The following is a 16248-nucleotide window of genomic DNA, read 5'->3' as shown; positions in this document are numbered from 1 at the left end:
CGATGCTACTACCAATTCATTCTTTATTAAAAAAAAATACGTGTCATTCAAACGCGCCCTTAAATTTTGACAGATGTTGCCTCCTCATCGTGCCGCATGCATAAATAGCGACATTGATACGTGACCTGTTTGGCGTCAAGCCCTGGCCATGGCACTGTTCATGACAAGCACTTCACTTTATTCTCGTAAATTTCTCAGAAAGCTCCTATTGTTGCTTGTTAAGCATCATGAAAGCTTGTCTCCAGGGCTACATCACTTATTAAAAGCTAACGGCTTTGTGGCGACTGGAAATTAGCGACACTTTCCCGAAGCTAAATCTCATGTCCCCAGACACCAGCTTCTGTGAGTTTAGGCTTACGGCGGTCAAACTGAAAGAGACTCACACTGAATCGAATCGGTTTGCCACGAATTCAATTAATGAATCGGCCAATGAAAGCCGATTCATTCAAACAACATTTGTGTCCTCCCCATTAGAGTAAAGTAAGTAGTTTTGTAAAAACGGCATCACATATAATAATGCAACAAATATATCATGTCCTTCTTCTTAACCAACTAAAAGAAAAACATTGGTTTTTCATTGTTCCACTTGGATAAAGTGTGAACGCATGAAAGCAAGAGGGGACTTTCGTGGGTAACGCCTTTGAGGCTTCACTTCAGAGTGGGCCACCTTCTTAATAAGTACCAACTCAACTGCAGATTCTCTCATATCTTCACTTTGAGGTAAAATATTTCAGTAATAAGAGTGACGCTGCATGTGCTGTGCAAATGCGTTCTTCTTTCTTTTCTCTCTCTCTCTCTCTCTTATGTCTAATTCATCTTTAACTTTAGTCGTCAACAGTGATTGCAATTGACATGTCTATCTTTGCCTTTTGCTTGAGAGCTCCAAATTAGTCTTTTGGAGGATGATTTCGGTCACTGGAATTCTCAATCTTTCAATGCCATTGCAGAAATCGGAATGAATAGGCTGATTCTGATTTGAAACGAATCGCTTTAGTTGGCAAATCAATTTGATTCTATATCCCACTTTTACAACGTTGCAAGAATCCACTAAACAATGAAAACAAATCGGTTAGCAGAATCCAATAATCAAATAACATCAAGTTCTGTCAAGTATATGTTCATGGCATGCTGATCATGTTCGCGAAATTTGTGCTGAATGTTAGCTATGCATTTCCCAATCACAAAAAAACCACTTTCTCTTTCAGATGAACTAGCTTGTGTTCAGTTCACCGCTCAGTTCTAAGAAGAAGTAGCGGAGATCCATAAATGAGCCGAGACCAATCAATGCCAGCCAGTAAGTCACGAAGAAGACCATACGTAAATGATCAAAGGCATTTTTTGGCCATATATTCCAGTTGGTGACCATACATATATATATATATATATATAAACAATCAAATATAATAAATTAATAACAAAAAATCCACTGCCGGGCTAGCACTAACAGTATCAGTCTGGACCTAGGGCTTGACTTGACTTGCATAAGAAATTGCTACTTTGTACTTAATAAAATTGCACAATCCTCGTTATTAATCAAGTCAAGATCTTGTCGGCCGCCTTGAAATTTCTTTGGGAAACTGGTCTTGAACTTTCATGGAAGCAACGGTGGCACTTCCAGAAATCTATATCTGAATGGACAATTCAAACCTATAATTTTGACAGCAACAGACTGCCATATGGGAAATATGTCATTTCATCCGGCCAATTGCATCACAATCATTCACGTGATTTCAGGAAGCATACGTCAGTTATATGCACCTGTTGCCGAACACTATTATTAATATTCCTTTGGTTGTTTGTCATTATTATTATACAAGGTCAGTAATAGAAAATGTCAGAATAACTTAAGTATATACGAATATGTAATATGCATGTCAATATCTGCTGCAACCTGTTGTGCCGACCAAACTAGAGTCGATGATATTCATAATAGATTAGTTGTTGCTTAAAACAGACTTGTCAACTACTTAATGTCGTCAAAAGTAATTCCGGCTGTGGTTAAACCAGAAGAAACCCACACGAGGTTCATAAAGCACTTGAATAACTCCAATTGGTTTCCCGAAATGCAGCTCATTTACCAACTTAGGTGATCCTCTCAGAGTGTAACACTCTAAATTTGTCCATTTGCACAGTCTTCTTTTATCAATAAATAGATAAGAGGGACTGCAGAACCTCACTATATCCTTAATCTTGAAGGAGAGAACCTAATTGAAAGTCACAATTTTTAGTCCGTCAACCCTCACAAGAACAAGGATCGGTTGGGTGACATGTCACAATTGCAGGTATGGTTTAAGAGATAGCTTTGAAAACCTTTTACATTGAAACTATATCGTATAGATGTAATCTCTATTGTTTTCTTTTAATATTTTCTTAGGGAAAACCACCTTCAATGCAAAAGCCACAAGGGCATACCCTCCTGTTTCCAATTTTTTGTTTTTGCTTCAGAGCCTAAATGAACTTACATCAGCTCGGTGTCATGCTTGTCACTACTTGTAGCCTAAAAGAATAATAGACCAGAATGTGACAGCGATTATAGGATTCGAACCTTGGACCCCTTGAGAGTGAGCTGTCTTGCCACTCAGTTATGTTCACGCCGTGAAGGGATGGTATGAGACGATTTAATTTCACACGTTATATGTACACAAACTCTCATTTTACTAGCAAAATGTTCTTTTATGTAGAATGTTTTCATAATAGAAACAAAATATGGTCCTCATGTTGTACTGCCAAAGATCTGTGAACCTGACTGTTCAACTCATACCAAGTTACAGTTTTGTTTGATTATGAGTTTCAATATTATAAGATCACAAAGAGATTCGGTGTCACTTGACCTCATAACAGGATCAATCTAACTAGAAGCTTGACACTGTGAGTCATGGCGTGGAAACTACACTTATGCATATTTATAAAATTTTAAATATATAACTAGGATTGATAGCTTTGACAAACAATAGTAAATTCTTGGTTTTCACTTACCTGGGAGGGGAGGTCTAAATGGACCAGGTATATCTGATTACTATTCCCATTTCGTATTCATTTAGCTTTTTTTTGGTGAAGAAATTTGGATATGGTTACTAATCGGGTTCAGAAACAGTGTTTAGTTTCATAACTGAATTTGGATCCAACTCCAATATCCAACTGAGAATAAATAAAAATCTTTCGTGTTTATATATAAATATTGGACCAATTCATTTTTAAAAACAGGATCCAATCAGGGTCCCCATTAAGGGCTGGATTCGACCCGAGGGCTAATGAGAAACAAACAAAAAAAAAATAGATAAACGTACATACACTAATGAATTCAATTCTTCAAACCTTGATCTTGAGTCTTAGACTACGTTATCAAGGATATTACTTGGTAGCATGAAGTTCAGGAAACATTACTTGGTCGCAAATGACAATTTTTTCTACTGAGTAAACTTTTTAGCCCCCACTTCATGCAACATGCGTTGCATTTTACATTTCCTGAAACAGGAAAAGCATAACTCCAGCTTTATCCACACAATGCACTTGTCTGGCAACTGTTTATCATAAATTAAAAGTATGGGTCCTCGAAGAAATTAAAATACTATGTTTGTTTCTGGAATTTGCGCAAGCGCAAAATTTTGGGACCCCAAACACACTTTTCTTAATTTAAAACTTCACCTAATTAAACAAATACATACAAATCTTTTACAGAGGCAAGCACTTTCCTGTTGCAGAAATGACAAAAACATGCTCATATTTAAATACTTCACAATCAGCTGCCTGAAATATACACAAGGACCGAATGATTGCTAACAAAGTGAAGAAGCACCGAAACTTTCAAAATAAAAAGGAAAAGCTTTATGCGATTACTTGAGTGGGTCAGCCAAAGCTTAGACTGCCGATATAAAAGGAAACAGGAAAGTTGGTATGATATATTATATGTCACAATGAAAAGAACCACAAAGTCGATAAATAAAGATTTTTTTTTTTTTCTGAATTATGTAAAGCTATGCTCTCGACCTAGAACCTCACTCAAATGCCCAATATTGAAATCTCGCCCGCTAGCAGTAAACTAAAATTTTGCATTAGTATCAGCAATAAAAAAACATGGACAGGTTCTGACTTCCCGTCATATACAATCAGAACATACACGAATGCAGAAGCAAAAAAGATAAGTTTCAGCGAGACCAAGTTCCCATATACAAAGCTTTAGGTTCAAATTAATTTACAAGCATATCACCTATATTCATCTTGTACATTTAAGGTTCAAAAGGAAGAAAACCCAGATTGGGGTGTCATTTTTTCAGCTTGAACTTAAAGGTGCAGCAGCGTCCTATGGGAAACGAGGTGTCACTAACCACACCGTAACCTCTCTTGTTGAAGTAGCCAGGATAATCGCAGATATTAAAGGGAGCACGTTCTACTAAAACCAGTCCCCTTCTTTCTGCTTTCTGCTGCAGATTCCACTCCTTAAAAGGAGACGAGGTCTTGTGGGTCACATGAATTTCACCATCTTCGAGCAGCATCTCCTTTGCATTCAGAAAGAAACCCTTCAACAATCTCCTGTGCATCCTACAATGACCAATAGACACATTTCACCGGTTAACCATTAGTGGAGACAAAATTTTGGCTGATGGGGCACTAGTTCAATAACCTTAATGTTAAGGGGCACCTCTAATGTAAACAACCAAATATATGAAATTATTAACATAAAAACAAGCAAAGTTTGTGAGGCTGATGTGGGCAACTGCCCACACTAGCCACCATGTAGCTCCCCTACTGCCGTTAACTAAGTCATACCAAAGTTAAAGGCCAAGTTTAAACATAAATTCAGCGAATGGTTGATCTTTGATTTAGCTTTTTCTCATCTGTATATGCTCTTGAGGACCGTGGTTGGTGTCATTTCCTTCATTTCATACAGAGTTTGTCAAATGACTTTCATGTACCCCATTTCAAGCCTTAACAGATCGGCCACCAAATCCTAGGTCTGCTTTACTTGAAGTTATGCTGAGGATCAGTGCACAGTTAAGGATTTCTCATAAAAATTTAGTTTCAAAAATTTAAACAGAAAGATTCATGAGAATTACTTTTTCTCCAAGTCTTGACAATATCGACTGTGTCATGTGAAAAATGAAAATAAATGCCCATTCTCATGAAAACATATTTCCACATGTAAGCTGAAACCTTGTTGAGACAACTTGGGTGAGTCTTGTATTTTTATAAGAGCGGCTACCTCATTGTTTAAACTAGAAAACTACGAGGACGTACATCATAATTTATGAAGGTGACATACTTAAAGCCCCAAGAGTAAACAGAGCACACTATGAAGCGTTCATAACTCACTTGATCTGCCTGACGTCTTCTTCAGGGTACTCAAAGCCTGCATGAGGAAAGTTGAATACAATCCTGTCGAACTTTAGATAACACAGGCACAATAAGACGTTGCTGGTCATAGTTTTCACATCAATCCCATGCCCCACACGGCAACCCAATGCTCTCAGCTCCCTTACATTCTCCATCGCAAATCGGTACTTATCGTTTAGGGTCTCTGCAAGGCAGTAAGAATTTACATAAAATATATTAAGACTTAAGGATAGCCATTACACGCTACACTAGCTGTTTTAGTTCTAAAGTACATCGCAGTGAAGATTTCTAGGATGACCAACGTCATTTATACGGAACCCAATGTCATACTTTACATTTAAGATCTTACTTTCTTGAGAGAGAGCGAGAGAGAGAGAGAGAGAGAGAGAGATTACCTGGAGTATCAAGAGAAGTAGCAACCATATGACTTGCATGACCAAAAGCCTTTGCTAAGCTTAGAGAAAATGAGAAATCCCCTTCACCAACTAGGAGAATACTGTGGCAGCTAGAGTAGTGCCCAATACGTGTATACCCAGTATGAAGTCCTAAGTTCGGATAACCTGTCATGGACGGAAAGACTGATCTTCAATTAGCACTAGAATTTATAAAACACCTAGACTACAAACATGACCAAGCAACAATAACCTATTGAAACAACGAAAAGGCCAAAAGATGGAGAAGTGGAAGTAAAGGCATACAGCAACATGACATCAGAATACAAAATTCAAAGAAAACCGCATCTGCATTACAACAAAATCAAAGGATTTTAGTTAAATGATTCCCATTTCATGGATGTATGCAACTTTAGAATCACCTCACTCTAAAAAACAAACCCCAACCAAGAGAAGAAGGAAAAGCAGAGGAACAAGATCAAGACAACTCCGAAGCTGCTTACCAGATTATTTTGAGTGAGTATAACACAAAATGGGTTTTAAATCAAAACAGATTCTTCGCCTTGAGTTCCTGCGACAGTAACCCGAACAAAAGAAAAAAAAGACTTGTGAACAAGGTAATTATTGGTATCTTAAATTCTTAATCTTTGAGTCCTAAAATCTTCTACACGATTTTCTTCTTTTAACTTCAGGGCCTTTGTTTTCTCTTTGAACCCATGTTGTATCGCATAACATTCAAGTCCATCAGCTGGCCTCTTGGCGTATAAATGGTGGAAAAGAAAATCTAAACAGCTAAAAGAAGCTAACTAATACTAAAAAGAAAAAGAAAAACCCCAAAGTAGAATATACAAGAGGCAAAATGAGACTCGAAAGAAAAAGGAAAATCTCCGAACAGACAGAATATGCCAACAGAGGCGAGTAAAAGGAGGGAGAGGGAAAGAGAGGAGAGAAAGAAGAAGGAGCCAAGCCGGAGATGTGTAATACTTGCATGAACAAAAACACAAGAACTTTACAAAAAGAAACCGAGTGCTCACATATCTCGGGAAGATTGGACAGAGAAAGGGCAGAGAACGCCGACGGCAAACCGGGAGTCAGGAAACCCGGCGGTACCGCGGCCAAGGGACCGGAATTCTGCGACGGGAAGCCCACCACCGCAGCATGCGGGAAGGCTGCTTTCCTCTTTCGCTCCTTCTGACCCATCTCCTCCCGCCGTCGGAGAACCCAAACCCCTCCCTTCCTCCCCTCTGCTCCCCTGATCAAAGAGAGAACAGGCTTCTCAGCATAGAATCAAACAAACCAAGAATATCGGAGCGATCATTCAAAACAGAGAGTGAGTGAGTGAGAGAGAGAGTTGTACGTCGATTGAAACCGGGACCGAACAGGCGCGCAAGAGGAAGGAGGCGCTCTATTGCGGCAAGCAAATTTTCAAATGATCGACAGACTTTTAGTAGTAATTAATATAGGCACCAAACTTTCTTTTCCTCTTTTGTGAAAAAAAAAAAAAAAGGTTCCTGAAGACTTCGCACCTAGTCGGTGGAAACCCCCACTGAACATACGATCCGAGTCTAATGTTTGATCTTATCCAGAAACTACCCATATCTTTCTTAAATATGAAGTCTTTCATACTATTTATCTTAATTTTTTTGCAATACAATGAAATTGACATGACTTTACATGTTCAAATACGACTGTGAACTATTCTCTTAAACTAATTCGATGATTGATTTTTCCTCCTTTTTCATTTTCAGATTTGAATCGAGATCCATATCAATAAGCTAATACCAATTTGCTTAATGAGCAAAGGCCAACATCCGACTCATTTGCTTCTGCAAAAGCAGAAAGTCTCATATTTGAGGACCACAAAACCAGGAGACTCCTTAGCTCCTAAGTAAGAAGCATGTCAAATAGAAAAAAGCGGACTCTGTGACGTAGACATTGAAAAAGGCTGGCCGGCCTATCATCAACCTCAGGGTCTTGCTTTTATAGCATTTCATAATCGGGTACGATTCATAACTGGAAAAATCACATCCGACTGGATTCACGTTCTGATTCAGTAAGCCTTACCGACGAAGCAATGCATTTTGAACCCGCAATATATTCAACCATAATGCATATTCATACGTTCCAATTTGAAATTTATCCTTTACAAAAAAAAAAAAGCGTGGAAAAGTCGTCAGTAAACATTCATCTTTATTGATGTTTTTGACTGAATGTCCGTGCAGGGGAACTAACGTGGAATGGATTCCCGTCAGTGAAACTTCTTCCGAGTTAGAGTTCATATGAAGATTGAAGAAACGAAAAGCAGTGAAAATTTGCATACAAGTAATATAAGAAAAGTTTTAAAATCTTATAGATAAATGTGAGCATGATACCACACATTTGCGATGTGAAACATATCATTCAAAAAAATTGCTTCAAAGAATAAAAACTAATTGGCTTGTGGTGTCCAAGTTTCTGGCTTCAGGATATTGAAGGACTTGCTTCTTCAATGTGAGGCTGAGCCATCTTGTTGTCAGGCTGCGCTACAATCCTTGAGGCTAAATCTAGTACAAGTTAAAGAAGGAAAAAAATAAAAGCAAATGGAAAATATGGGAATCCTGAAAAGCTCCAAACTTAAAGCGAATCACTGTTATATCCTCGATATATATAATTCTTTAAACTGTAGGTATTTAATTCTTTAAGTGGTGATCTTTGACACAGAGTGCGCATTTGATTAGATTCGTGCACCACACTATGGAAAGTAGGATGCGGATATATATTTTTGTTAGAATTAATCGAAACCTCTTTGTAATTGATGTGCATGATAAAATCACTGGCATCAAAAAAATCGAAATGGATGGCACACCACTTAAATTTGCAATTCATATATGGACATGTTAAAGCCCTTTACAGAAAATGACAACCAGAGTTTTTGCCAAGGAAACCAATTGATTCAGAAACTCAACTAGAGTCACTTCTTCCCCTGTATGGCCATTGCAGCAATTTGATGCCGCCATTGGTGTCGGCACCGAAGACAGCAACTGATTACCAATTGAAGGTGATGATCAACTTCTTATGACTAATTTGAAGATCTAACTCACTCATCATAAGAAAGTTGCACCAATCGATCCATTTTTTCCTGTATGATCCTCTTCTTGTTGGAATCCTATTTCCTCTATCCAAGACAATGCACATTCAACCAATTCTCATACAACCTCTCTCTTCGATATTTTCCGGCGACGGCAGATGACAGGGAAGCACGTCGGCGTAGGTCGCGGACGGACAGAGTTCTGATCAGCTGCTGTGAACTTGAAGGTGCCGCTCGCTCCTAAAGGAAAAGATGTATCAGACAATCCATCATTTCCGTATCCCCTCTTGTTGCTGTAACCTGGGTAGTCACTGATCCGAAACGGAACACATTTAATCAATTGTAACCCATTATGTTCTGCTATCTCTTCCACATGCCATTCATCATATGGGTACGTCAGCTTGTGCGAAACATGAACTTCACCACCCTCAGCTAGCAGCGCTCTTGCATTGGAGAAGAAGCCTTTCATCAAGTCCCGGTGTAGCCTGCCACGTATATTTCATGCCATGAAATGAAATATATATATCTATATATATATATGAATGAGAGAGAGACAGTAGGAAATTATGAAACCGCTTGCCTGATCTGCTTCTCGCATTCATCCGGAAATCGAAGGTTTGCGTATGGAAAATTGAAGACAATCTTATGAAATTTTTTGGATTGGAGGAAGGCATGCCTGCTCATCCATCTCACAGCGATGCCATGCAGCACTCTGCATCCTAGTGCCCTTAGTTCTCTTACGTTCTCTATACCATTACTGTACTTTCTGTGGAGATTGTCTGCGCAACAGTTGAGAAAATACATCACAATAACATTTATTCCAAAAGTTAGAAGACGTGCATGTACTGTAAAGACTGTTTAACCTGAAATGAGTAAATATGAGAATTATATAGAGTGATTTACCAAAGTTCTCACTATAAAACAAGCAAGAGTATTAAACAACAAATTAAAAGCTGTCCATTTTTAAGAGTTTGAAATAAAAAGGTCATTGTACTAAGGAATTTCATTGTTATTCTGTTTTAAATAGAAAGCAGATTTACCTGCTGTCATCTTTCTCTCTCCCTTCTTCCCTCTCAAGAACATTTTCCTCAAAAACATAACTGCGTTTTGCTGGTTACCAGAACAAATTACAGTAGTTCAACCATTTCCCATATAAAATGGAACGTTGGCTTGATCATGACAAAATTGGCTTGTGCCAACCTTCGAAAATGTGCTCTGCTAGCGTATCGCAACTCTCGCAGCAGAACCAGGCGAATTGGCACATTGCTTGCTCGCATGTAAAGAATATATGAGCATTTTTATGGAGATTTGCAACTCTATTAAGTGTGAAAGGTTTTCCAAGCTCCAGTGCTATTGCGGAAGCCAAGCAGAGGTGTTCATCTGCCAGAGTGGGATAGAGAGAAGAGAAAGAAGAAGACTGAGGTTGGTACCTGGTCTATCCAAAGATGTAGCGATCATGTTTGTTCCATCTCCGAGGGCTCTAGCCAAACCCAGAGAAAAGGAGAAATCTCCCTCACCCACCAGCAGAATCTCCTCCCACTCGCTGTAGTTCACGATATATCCCTTCTTGAGTCCCTTCGTTACCACTCGATTCAAGGGATCTTCATCCGGAAAGTAGATCCTGGAGACCTCATCGCAGCCGAGAAATTCTATCCGTTCGAGCAGAGCGTCTGCTGATTCTAGTTTTCTGCAGACTTTTCTGCTCACCATCGTGGGAAATTTTGTATGGACGAAGAAGACTGGCCGTCAGGGCATCTAGTCGTCTTAACTTTTTAGCTGTTTCCAAGGAAATACTGTACTGCTTTTCTTTTCACCCTTCGAATGGAACATTTATTCGAAAGGGGATTGTGGATTTAATGAGATTGTTGGAACTTTCTTGCTTCTGTGGGAAAGGTATCTTTTGGTTAATGGGGTTGTACATTTGAACCGAAAGCGTCATTTCTACGGCAACTTCCATCTTAAGAAAAATGATGGGAAAAACTTAGCGACCAAGTTTGTGTTATCTGCTTCGTGGGGAAATTCTCACCATCTCTCCCTGTTAAAGACAGTTACCCTTACTAAAGAAAAGGAACAATAATCTACAGCACTAATGAATTATGAAGTTGTAAAAGTACTAGTCATCAATTCTGCACAATTGATGATTCCCCTTTGTCTCTTTCAAGTGGTTGCTGAAATATCTTTCACCGCATCCTTGTAACAATTTTGTAACTAATTTCTCCCTTTGCTCCTCTGTAACCATGTTGTATATATTCTTTTTGGAGGTTCAATTCATTGAATGCGAGACACAATTCTTTTAGTGTTCCCTGAATATTTGAGCTCTGTTTCTGTTCTGTTGCCTTTTTGCTGTCTCTTCTTTACATTTGGTATCAGAGCGATGGAAACTTCTCCTCAAAATAGGCATCAGGCATTTACGCAAGGCAAGCCTTCTGCTGTTGCTGGTCTCAACTCAGCATTTGATGCATCTGCCGCTGATCTAGCAAATCCATATTTCCTCCATCACTCAGACAACCCTGGCTCCATTCTGGTGTCACAAGCGCTGAACGGTGACAACTACTCAACCTGGAGCAGAGCTATGACGATGGCACTGTCTGCTAAGAACAAAGTTGCCTTCATTGACGGTACGTTGGTTCAACCTGATACCTCATCCCCTGAATTTTTTGCTTGGAAGAGATGCAACGATATGATCCTCTCTTGGATCCTAAACTCAATCTCGAAGGAACTTGTGCAAAGCGTCATTTATGCCACCACTGCTGCTGAAGTCTGGAATGATCTGAAGGAACGATTCACCCAGAGCTCTACACCAAGGAAGTATCAGATAAAATGTGCCATTGGTCGTCTGTCCCAAAACACGCTTTCTGTTGCAGCCTACTATACCCAACTGAAATCTTATTGGGACGAGCTCTCCTCATACGATGCTCTGCCTACCTGTTCATGTGGTGTCCTAAAGGAAATTTTGGAGAAACAACATGAAGTCCAGGTCATCCAATTCCTGATGGGCCTGAACGACACCTTCAATACTGTGAGAGGTCAGATACTGCTATTGGATCCCTTGCCCTCAGTCACCAAAGTCTACTCGTTGATTCTTCAGGAAGAAAAGCAAAGGGAGGCAAGAATGCAACCTCCCTCAAACGATCACATCAACCTCTCTGTTAGTTATGACAATCGCAACTTCAGAAATCGAAGTGGAAAGAAGCCAACATACTTTTGCAACCACTGCAATATTACAGGTCATTCCAGAGAGCGCTGCTTCAAACTGAATGGATACCCCCCAAACTTTAGAGAAGGCAGGATCAAAGGAGATAAAGTGTCAAAGCCAAACAGTGGTGACCAAAGCAAAACTGCCTTCATCGCTGCAACTTCCAATGCCCAATCAAATGACTCCGGTAAGGAACCTGCTCTTGCTTTCACTGCTGAAGAGTTTTTACAGTTGAAGCAAATACTCAAGGACCGATCAACACCACTTACCTCGTTCGCAGGTCTGTCATCTTTATCTCCCTGTGCATGGATTATCGATAGTGGTGCAAGTCACCACTTGTCATCTTCCTTGTTCAACATGTTTGAAGTTACATGTCTTTCAATTCCTTTCCCTATTAAACTCCCTGATAATCGAATCGTCCAAGCGTCGCACGTTGGACAAGTAGTTCTGTCATCTGATCTAGTTCTCAAAAATGTCTACTACATACCTGATTTTCACTTCAACCTTATTTTTGTCAGTAAGTTGTTGAACCAAACTGATTACCATCTCTGTTTCATTTCTACTTGTTGCTACTTGCAGGACCCGACCTTCAAGACAACGACTGGTCTGGCTGAACTGCGAGGTGGCCTTTACATCTACAAGTTCTCATCGACACAACCAACAGCCTCAATCCTGAACTGTAACCATGACCCGACAGATCTGTGGCATATTAGATTAGGACATCCTTCACCAACCAAAAATATCTTGTTTTCTGAATATGATATAAACATCAAACAATCAAACAGTTTTTGTGATGTCTGCAAGTTGTCTAAACAATCTAGACTCTCGTTTGAATCCAGTAAAGTGCATTCTGTTGCTCCTCTTGAACTTCTTCACTGCGACATTTGGGGACCTTATTCGAAAGCTTCATTCTCAGGTGCCCATTACTTCTTATCCATCGTCAACGACTACACCAGGTCTGTTTGGATCTACCTAATGAAGTTCAAAAGCGAAACTTACCTGCACTTGAAAATTTTCATTGCTCTAGCTGAAAGACAATACCATCACAATGTCATTAAGGTGAGAACCGACAATGGTGCAGAGTTCTTCTCTGACGAAATGAAAAAACTTCTGTTGGAGCATGGAATTGACCATCAACACACCTGCACCTACACTCCTCAGCAAAACGTCGTTGTAGAGAGAAAGCATTGGCACATACTAAATGTGGCGAGAGCCTTGAAAATTCAATCTGGACTGTCAATAACGTTTTGGGATGAATGTGTCCTCACTGCCACTTACCTGATAAACAGGACGCCTTCAGTAAGCCTACAAAATAGAACTCCATATGAAATGATGTTTGGCAAAAAACCGTCTCTTGCTCACCTACGCGTCTTCGGTTGTCTTTGCTTTGCTACCAACCTAAAACCCAAACACAAATTTGACCAAAGAGTTGAAAGATGCGTATTTCTGGGGTATCCCTTTGGACAAAAAGCCTACAAACTCTACAGCCTTAAAAACCAGAGAATATTCACAAGCCGTGATGTAATCTTCAATGAAAAGTTGTTTCCCTTCAAACTGCTGAGTCATGAATCATCTCCGTTTGTGTTGCCCTTCATGTTTGATGAATATAACGTTTCAGAAAATAGTCCTTCATTAACTCCCCTTGACAGTCCTGTTCATGAAGAAGCAGAGCGCACACCTTCCCAACTCAATGAGCCAACTGTTAGTGAAAGAATTGATGCCACAAATCTGCCAAACCCTGTAACACAACAAACAACTGTTATTGAACTTGACCCACCGATTGAACCGATGCCACAGGTTCCTCCTCCTCACTTGAGAAGATCAACTCGCAAAAGCCAACCCTCAGTACTGTTGAAGGACTTTTACTGTAACATGGCCACTCAAGGATCATCAGACCCGTCGCTGTTGAGAATGAAAGAGGTCACCAGGTATCCCCTTTCTCAAGCTCTCTCTTTCAACTCCTTTTCCCAACCTCATAAAGCCTTCTTGCTGAATATCTCAAAACACACTGAGCCTACTTCATTTAGTGAAGCCGAGCAGGATCCAAACTGGAGGAAGGCAATGCAGTTAGAAATCGATGCGTTGGAAGCAAACAAAACCTGGATGCTTGTTGCTCCTCCGCCCAATGTGAAGCCTATACCCTGCAGATGGATTTACCGCATCAAGTATAAAGCCAGTGGCGAAGTTGAGAGGTTTAAGGCCAGACTAGTGGCTAAGGGATTTGCACAAACTGAGGGACTGGATTAACAAGAAACCTATGCACCAGTCGCAAAGCTCGTCACAGTCCGATGTATGATTGCAGTCGCAGCCAAGAAGAACTGGTTCATTCATCAAATGAATGTTTACAACGCGTTCTTAAATGGAAGTATGGAGGAAGAGATTTATATGGCACTCCCACCTGGCTATGAAGAATGTGATAACAAGATGGTCTGCAAATTAAATAAGTCCATCTATGGACTGAAGCAGTCACCTCGTTGTTGGTTTGTGAAACTTTCTGATGCAATTGTGTCCTATGGTTTCAACCAGTCCAGAGCTGATCTCACATCTGGAAATGTGTTCATAGCTATGCTGGCGTATGTGGACGACTTGATCATCTGTGGCAACAACCTGGAGGGTATTCAAAACTTCAAAGATTACTTGAGAAATTGCTTCAAGATGAAGGATCTAGGAGATTTGAAGTATTTTTTAGGTCTTGAACTCACTCGTACAAAACAGGGCATTCTCCTCACTCAGCGCAAGTATACATGTGACTTGTTAGATGAAGTCGGACTGCTAGGCGCAAAGCCCATGGAAACCCCAATAGAATATCGACTCAACCTGTCAGCAACTGATGGGCAGCCATTGAAGAATGCAACCACTTATCGCCGGTTGGTTGGTAAGCTGATTTACCTCACAATAACTCGTCCAGACATTATGTTTTCTGTCCATGTCCTTAGTAGACACATGCAGCAACCAACTACAACACATCTAGACTCAGCCATGAAGGTGTTACGATATCTGAAGAAAAATCCTGGGCAAGGCTTATTGTTTTCTCAAAACTGTAACTATGAGTTGAAAGCGTATTGTGATGCCGACTGGGCAGCCTGCAGGGATACTAGACGCTCAGTTTCAGGTTACTGCGTCTTCTTCGGTGGTAGTTTGATTTCATGGAAATCAAAAAAACAGCCTACTGTGTCACGATCATCCGCCGAAGCAGAGTATCGTGCCATGGCTAATGTTTGCTGTGAAATCTTGTGGCTGAAGTACATACTAGTAGATCTCACAGTGCAACACTTAGACTCAGTCCTGGTTTTCAGTGACAGCAAGTCAGCCTTGCAGATGGCTGCCAATCCAGTGAAGCATGAACGAACCAAGCATGTGGAACTAGATTGCCATGTAGTGAGAGATCTAGTGAGGCACAGAACGATCGAGACCAGATTTGTATCATCCCAGTATCAAGTTGCTGACATGTTCACCAAATCCATTAGCTTGGATCAGTTCCTCTTCTTGAAAGGCAAACTTGGCCTTTGTGATCCATATGCCCAGTTTGAGGATGGGGTGTTAAAGACAGTTACCCTTACTAAAGAAAAGGAACAATAATCGACAGCACTAATGAATTATGAAGTTGTAAAAGTACTAGTCATCAATTCTGCACAATTGATGATTCCCCTTTCTAAATTCCGTTGTAAATATCTGTAGAGACTTCTCTTTCAAGTGGTTGCTGAAATATCCTTCACCGCATCCTTGTAACAGTTTTGTAACTAATTTCTCCCTTTGCTCCTGTGTAACCATGTTGTATATATTCTTTTTGGAGGTTCAATTCAATGAATGCGAGACACAATTCTTTTAGTGTTCCCTCAATATTTGAGCTCTCTTCTTGCTGTCTCTTCTTTACACTTCCTTCCTGCTTCTTTGTTATCTCTACTGGACTTCGGTTTCTAGTACCGTTTAAGCTCGTCATGCACGCCGAGGGCGAACTTGCTTTTCTGAGGAGATTTTGAAGGCCTTCATCTAAAAGCTTTTGCTTCCAAAATGATTGATTTGATCAAAATTTTTCACAGATGGATCCTCTGTTTCCTCTCGCTTGGGTGGAGATTAGTTGTGCTCGGCGTGCGTCACCTTAAACTCTAAATTGCTTTCATTGTGGTCGGCATTGCATCCTCTCTTCTCTTCGTCCTATTCGATGTTCTTCTTCAAAGCGACGGCACCTGCCCTGTCTCATTCCATCATTCCCCCAGCTTGGGGGTTCAGCCGATCGAGACGATGCCTGCAGTAGGAAAAAT

At 40.2% G+C, this 16248-nt stretch overlaps 3 protein-coding genes across 4 annotated transcripts; 1 reads left to right on the top strand and 2 right to left on the bottom strand.

Annotated features, from left to right (window-relative positions):
* Positions 1–4029: 4029 nt before the first annotated feature.
* LOC116258467 (uncharacterized protein At4g26485-like) lies at positions 4030–7191 on the bottom strand. Of its 2 annotated transcripts, none has more exons than XM_031635634.2 (5): positions 7081–7191; positions 6758–6975; positions 5727–5909; positions 5311–5515; positions 4030–4539 (listed from the first exon to the last, which is right to left on the bottom strand). In XM_031635634.2, the coding sequence occupies exons 2-5, from the start codon at positions 6921–6923 to the stop codon at positions 4263–4265; spliced, it is 831 nt and encodes a 276-aa protein (XP_031491494.1). In that variant the 5' UTR covers positions 6924–6975; positions 7081–7191; the 3' UTR covers positions 4030–4262. The 2 variants fall into 2 exon arrangements, with proteins under 2 accessions (XP_031491494.1, XP_031491495.1); XM_031635635.2 differs by having other exon boundaries at positions 5727–5891; positions 7081–7190.
* A 1357-nt stretch (positions 7192–8548) lies between these two features.
* LOC116259126 (uncharacterized protein At4g26485-like) lies at positions 8549–10625 on the bottom strand. The gene is made up of 3 exons (XM_031636771.2): positions 10221–10625; positions 9371–9569; positions 8549–9275 (listed from the first exon to the last, which is right to left on the bottom strand). Exons 1-3 carry the CDS (start codon positions 10498–10500, stop codon positions 8909–8911), a joined length of 846 nt encoding a protein of 281 aa, XP_031492631.1. The 5' UTR covers positions 10501–10625; the 3' UTR covers positions 8549–8908.
* Positions 10626–14278: 3653 nt separating this feature from the next.
* Positions 14279–15565, top strand: LOC126410336 (uncharacterized mitochondrial protein AtMg00810-like). The gene has a single exon (XM_050079356.1). It carries the CDS (start codon positions 14279–14281, stop codon positions 15563–15565), a length of 1287 nt encoding a protein of 428 aa, XP_049935313.1.
* The last annotated feature ends 683 nt before the right edge of the window (positions 15566–16248 follow it).

The sequence above is a fragment of the Nymphaea colorata genome, chromosome 8, assembly GCF_008831285.2.
Source record: "Nymphaea colorata isolate Beijing-Zhang1983 chromosome 8, ASM883128v2, whole genome shotgun sequence".
Classification (NCBI taxonomy): Eukaryota; Viridiplantae; Streptophyta; class Magnoliopsida; order Nymphaeales; family Nymphaeaceae; genus Nymphaea; species Nymphaea colorata.
The sequence above is the reverse complement of the archived record's forward strand: the minus strand, read 5'-3'. Positions and strand labels throughout refer to the sequence as shown.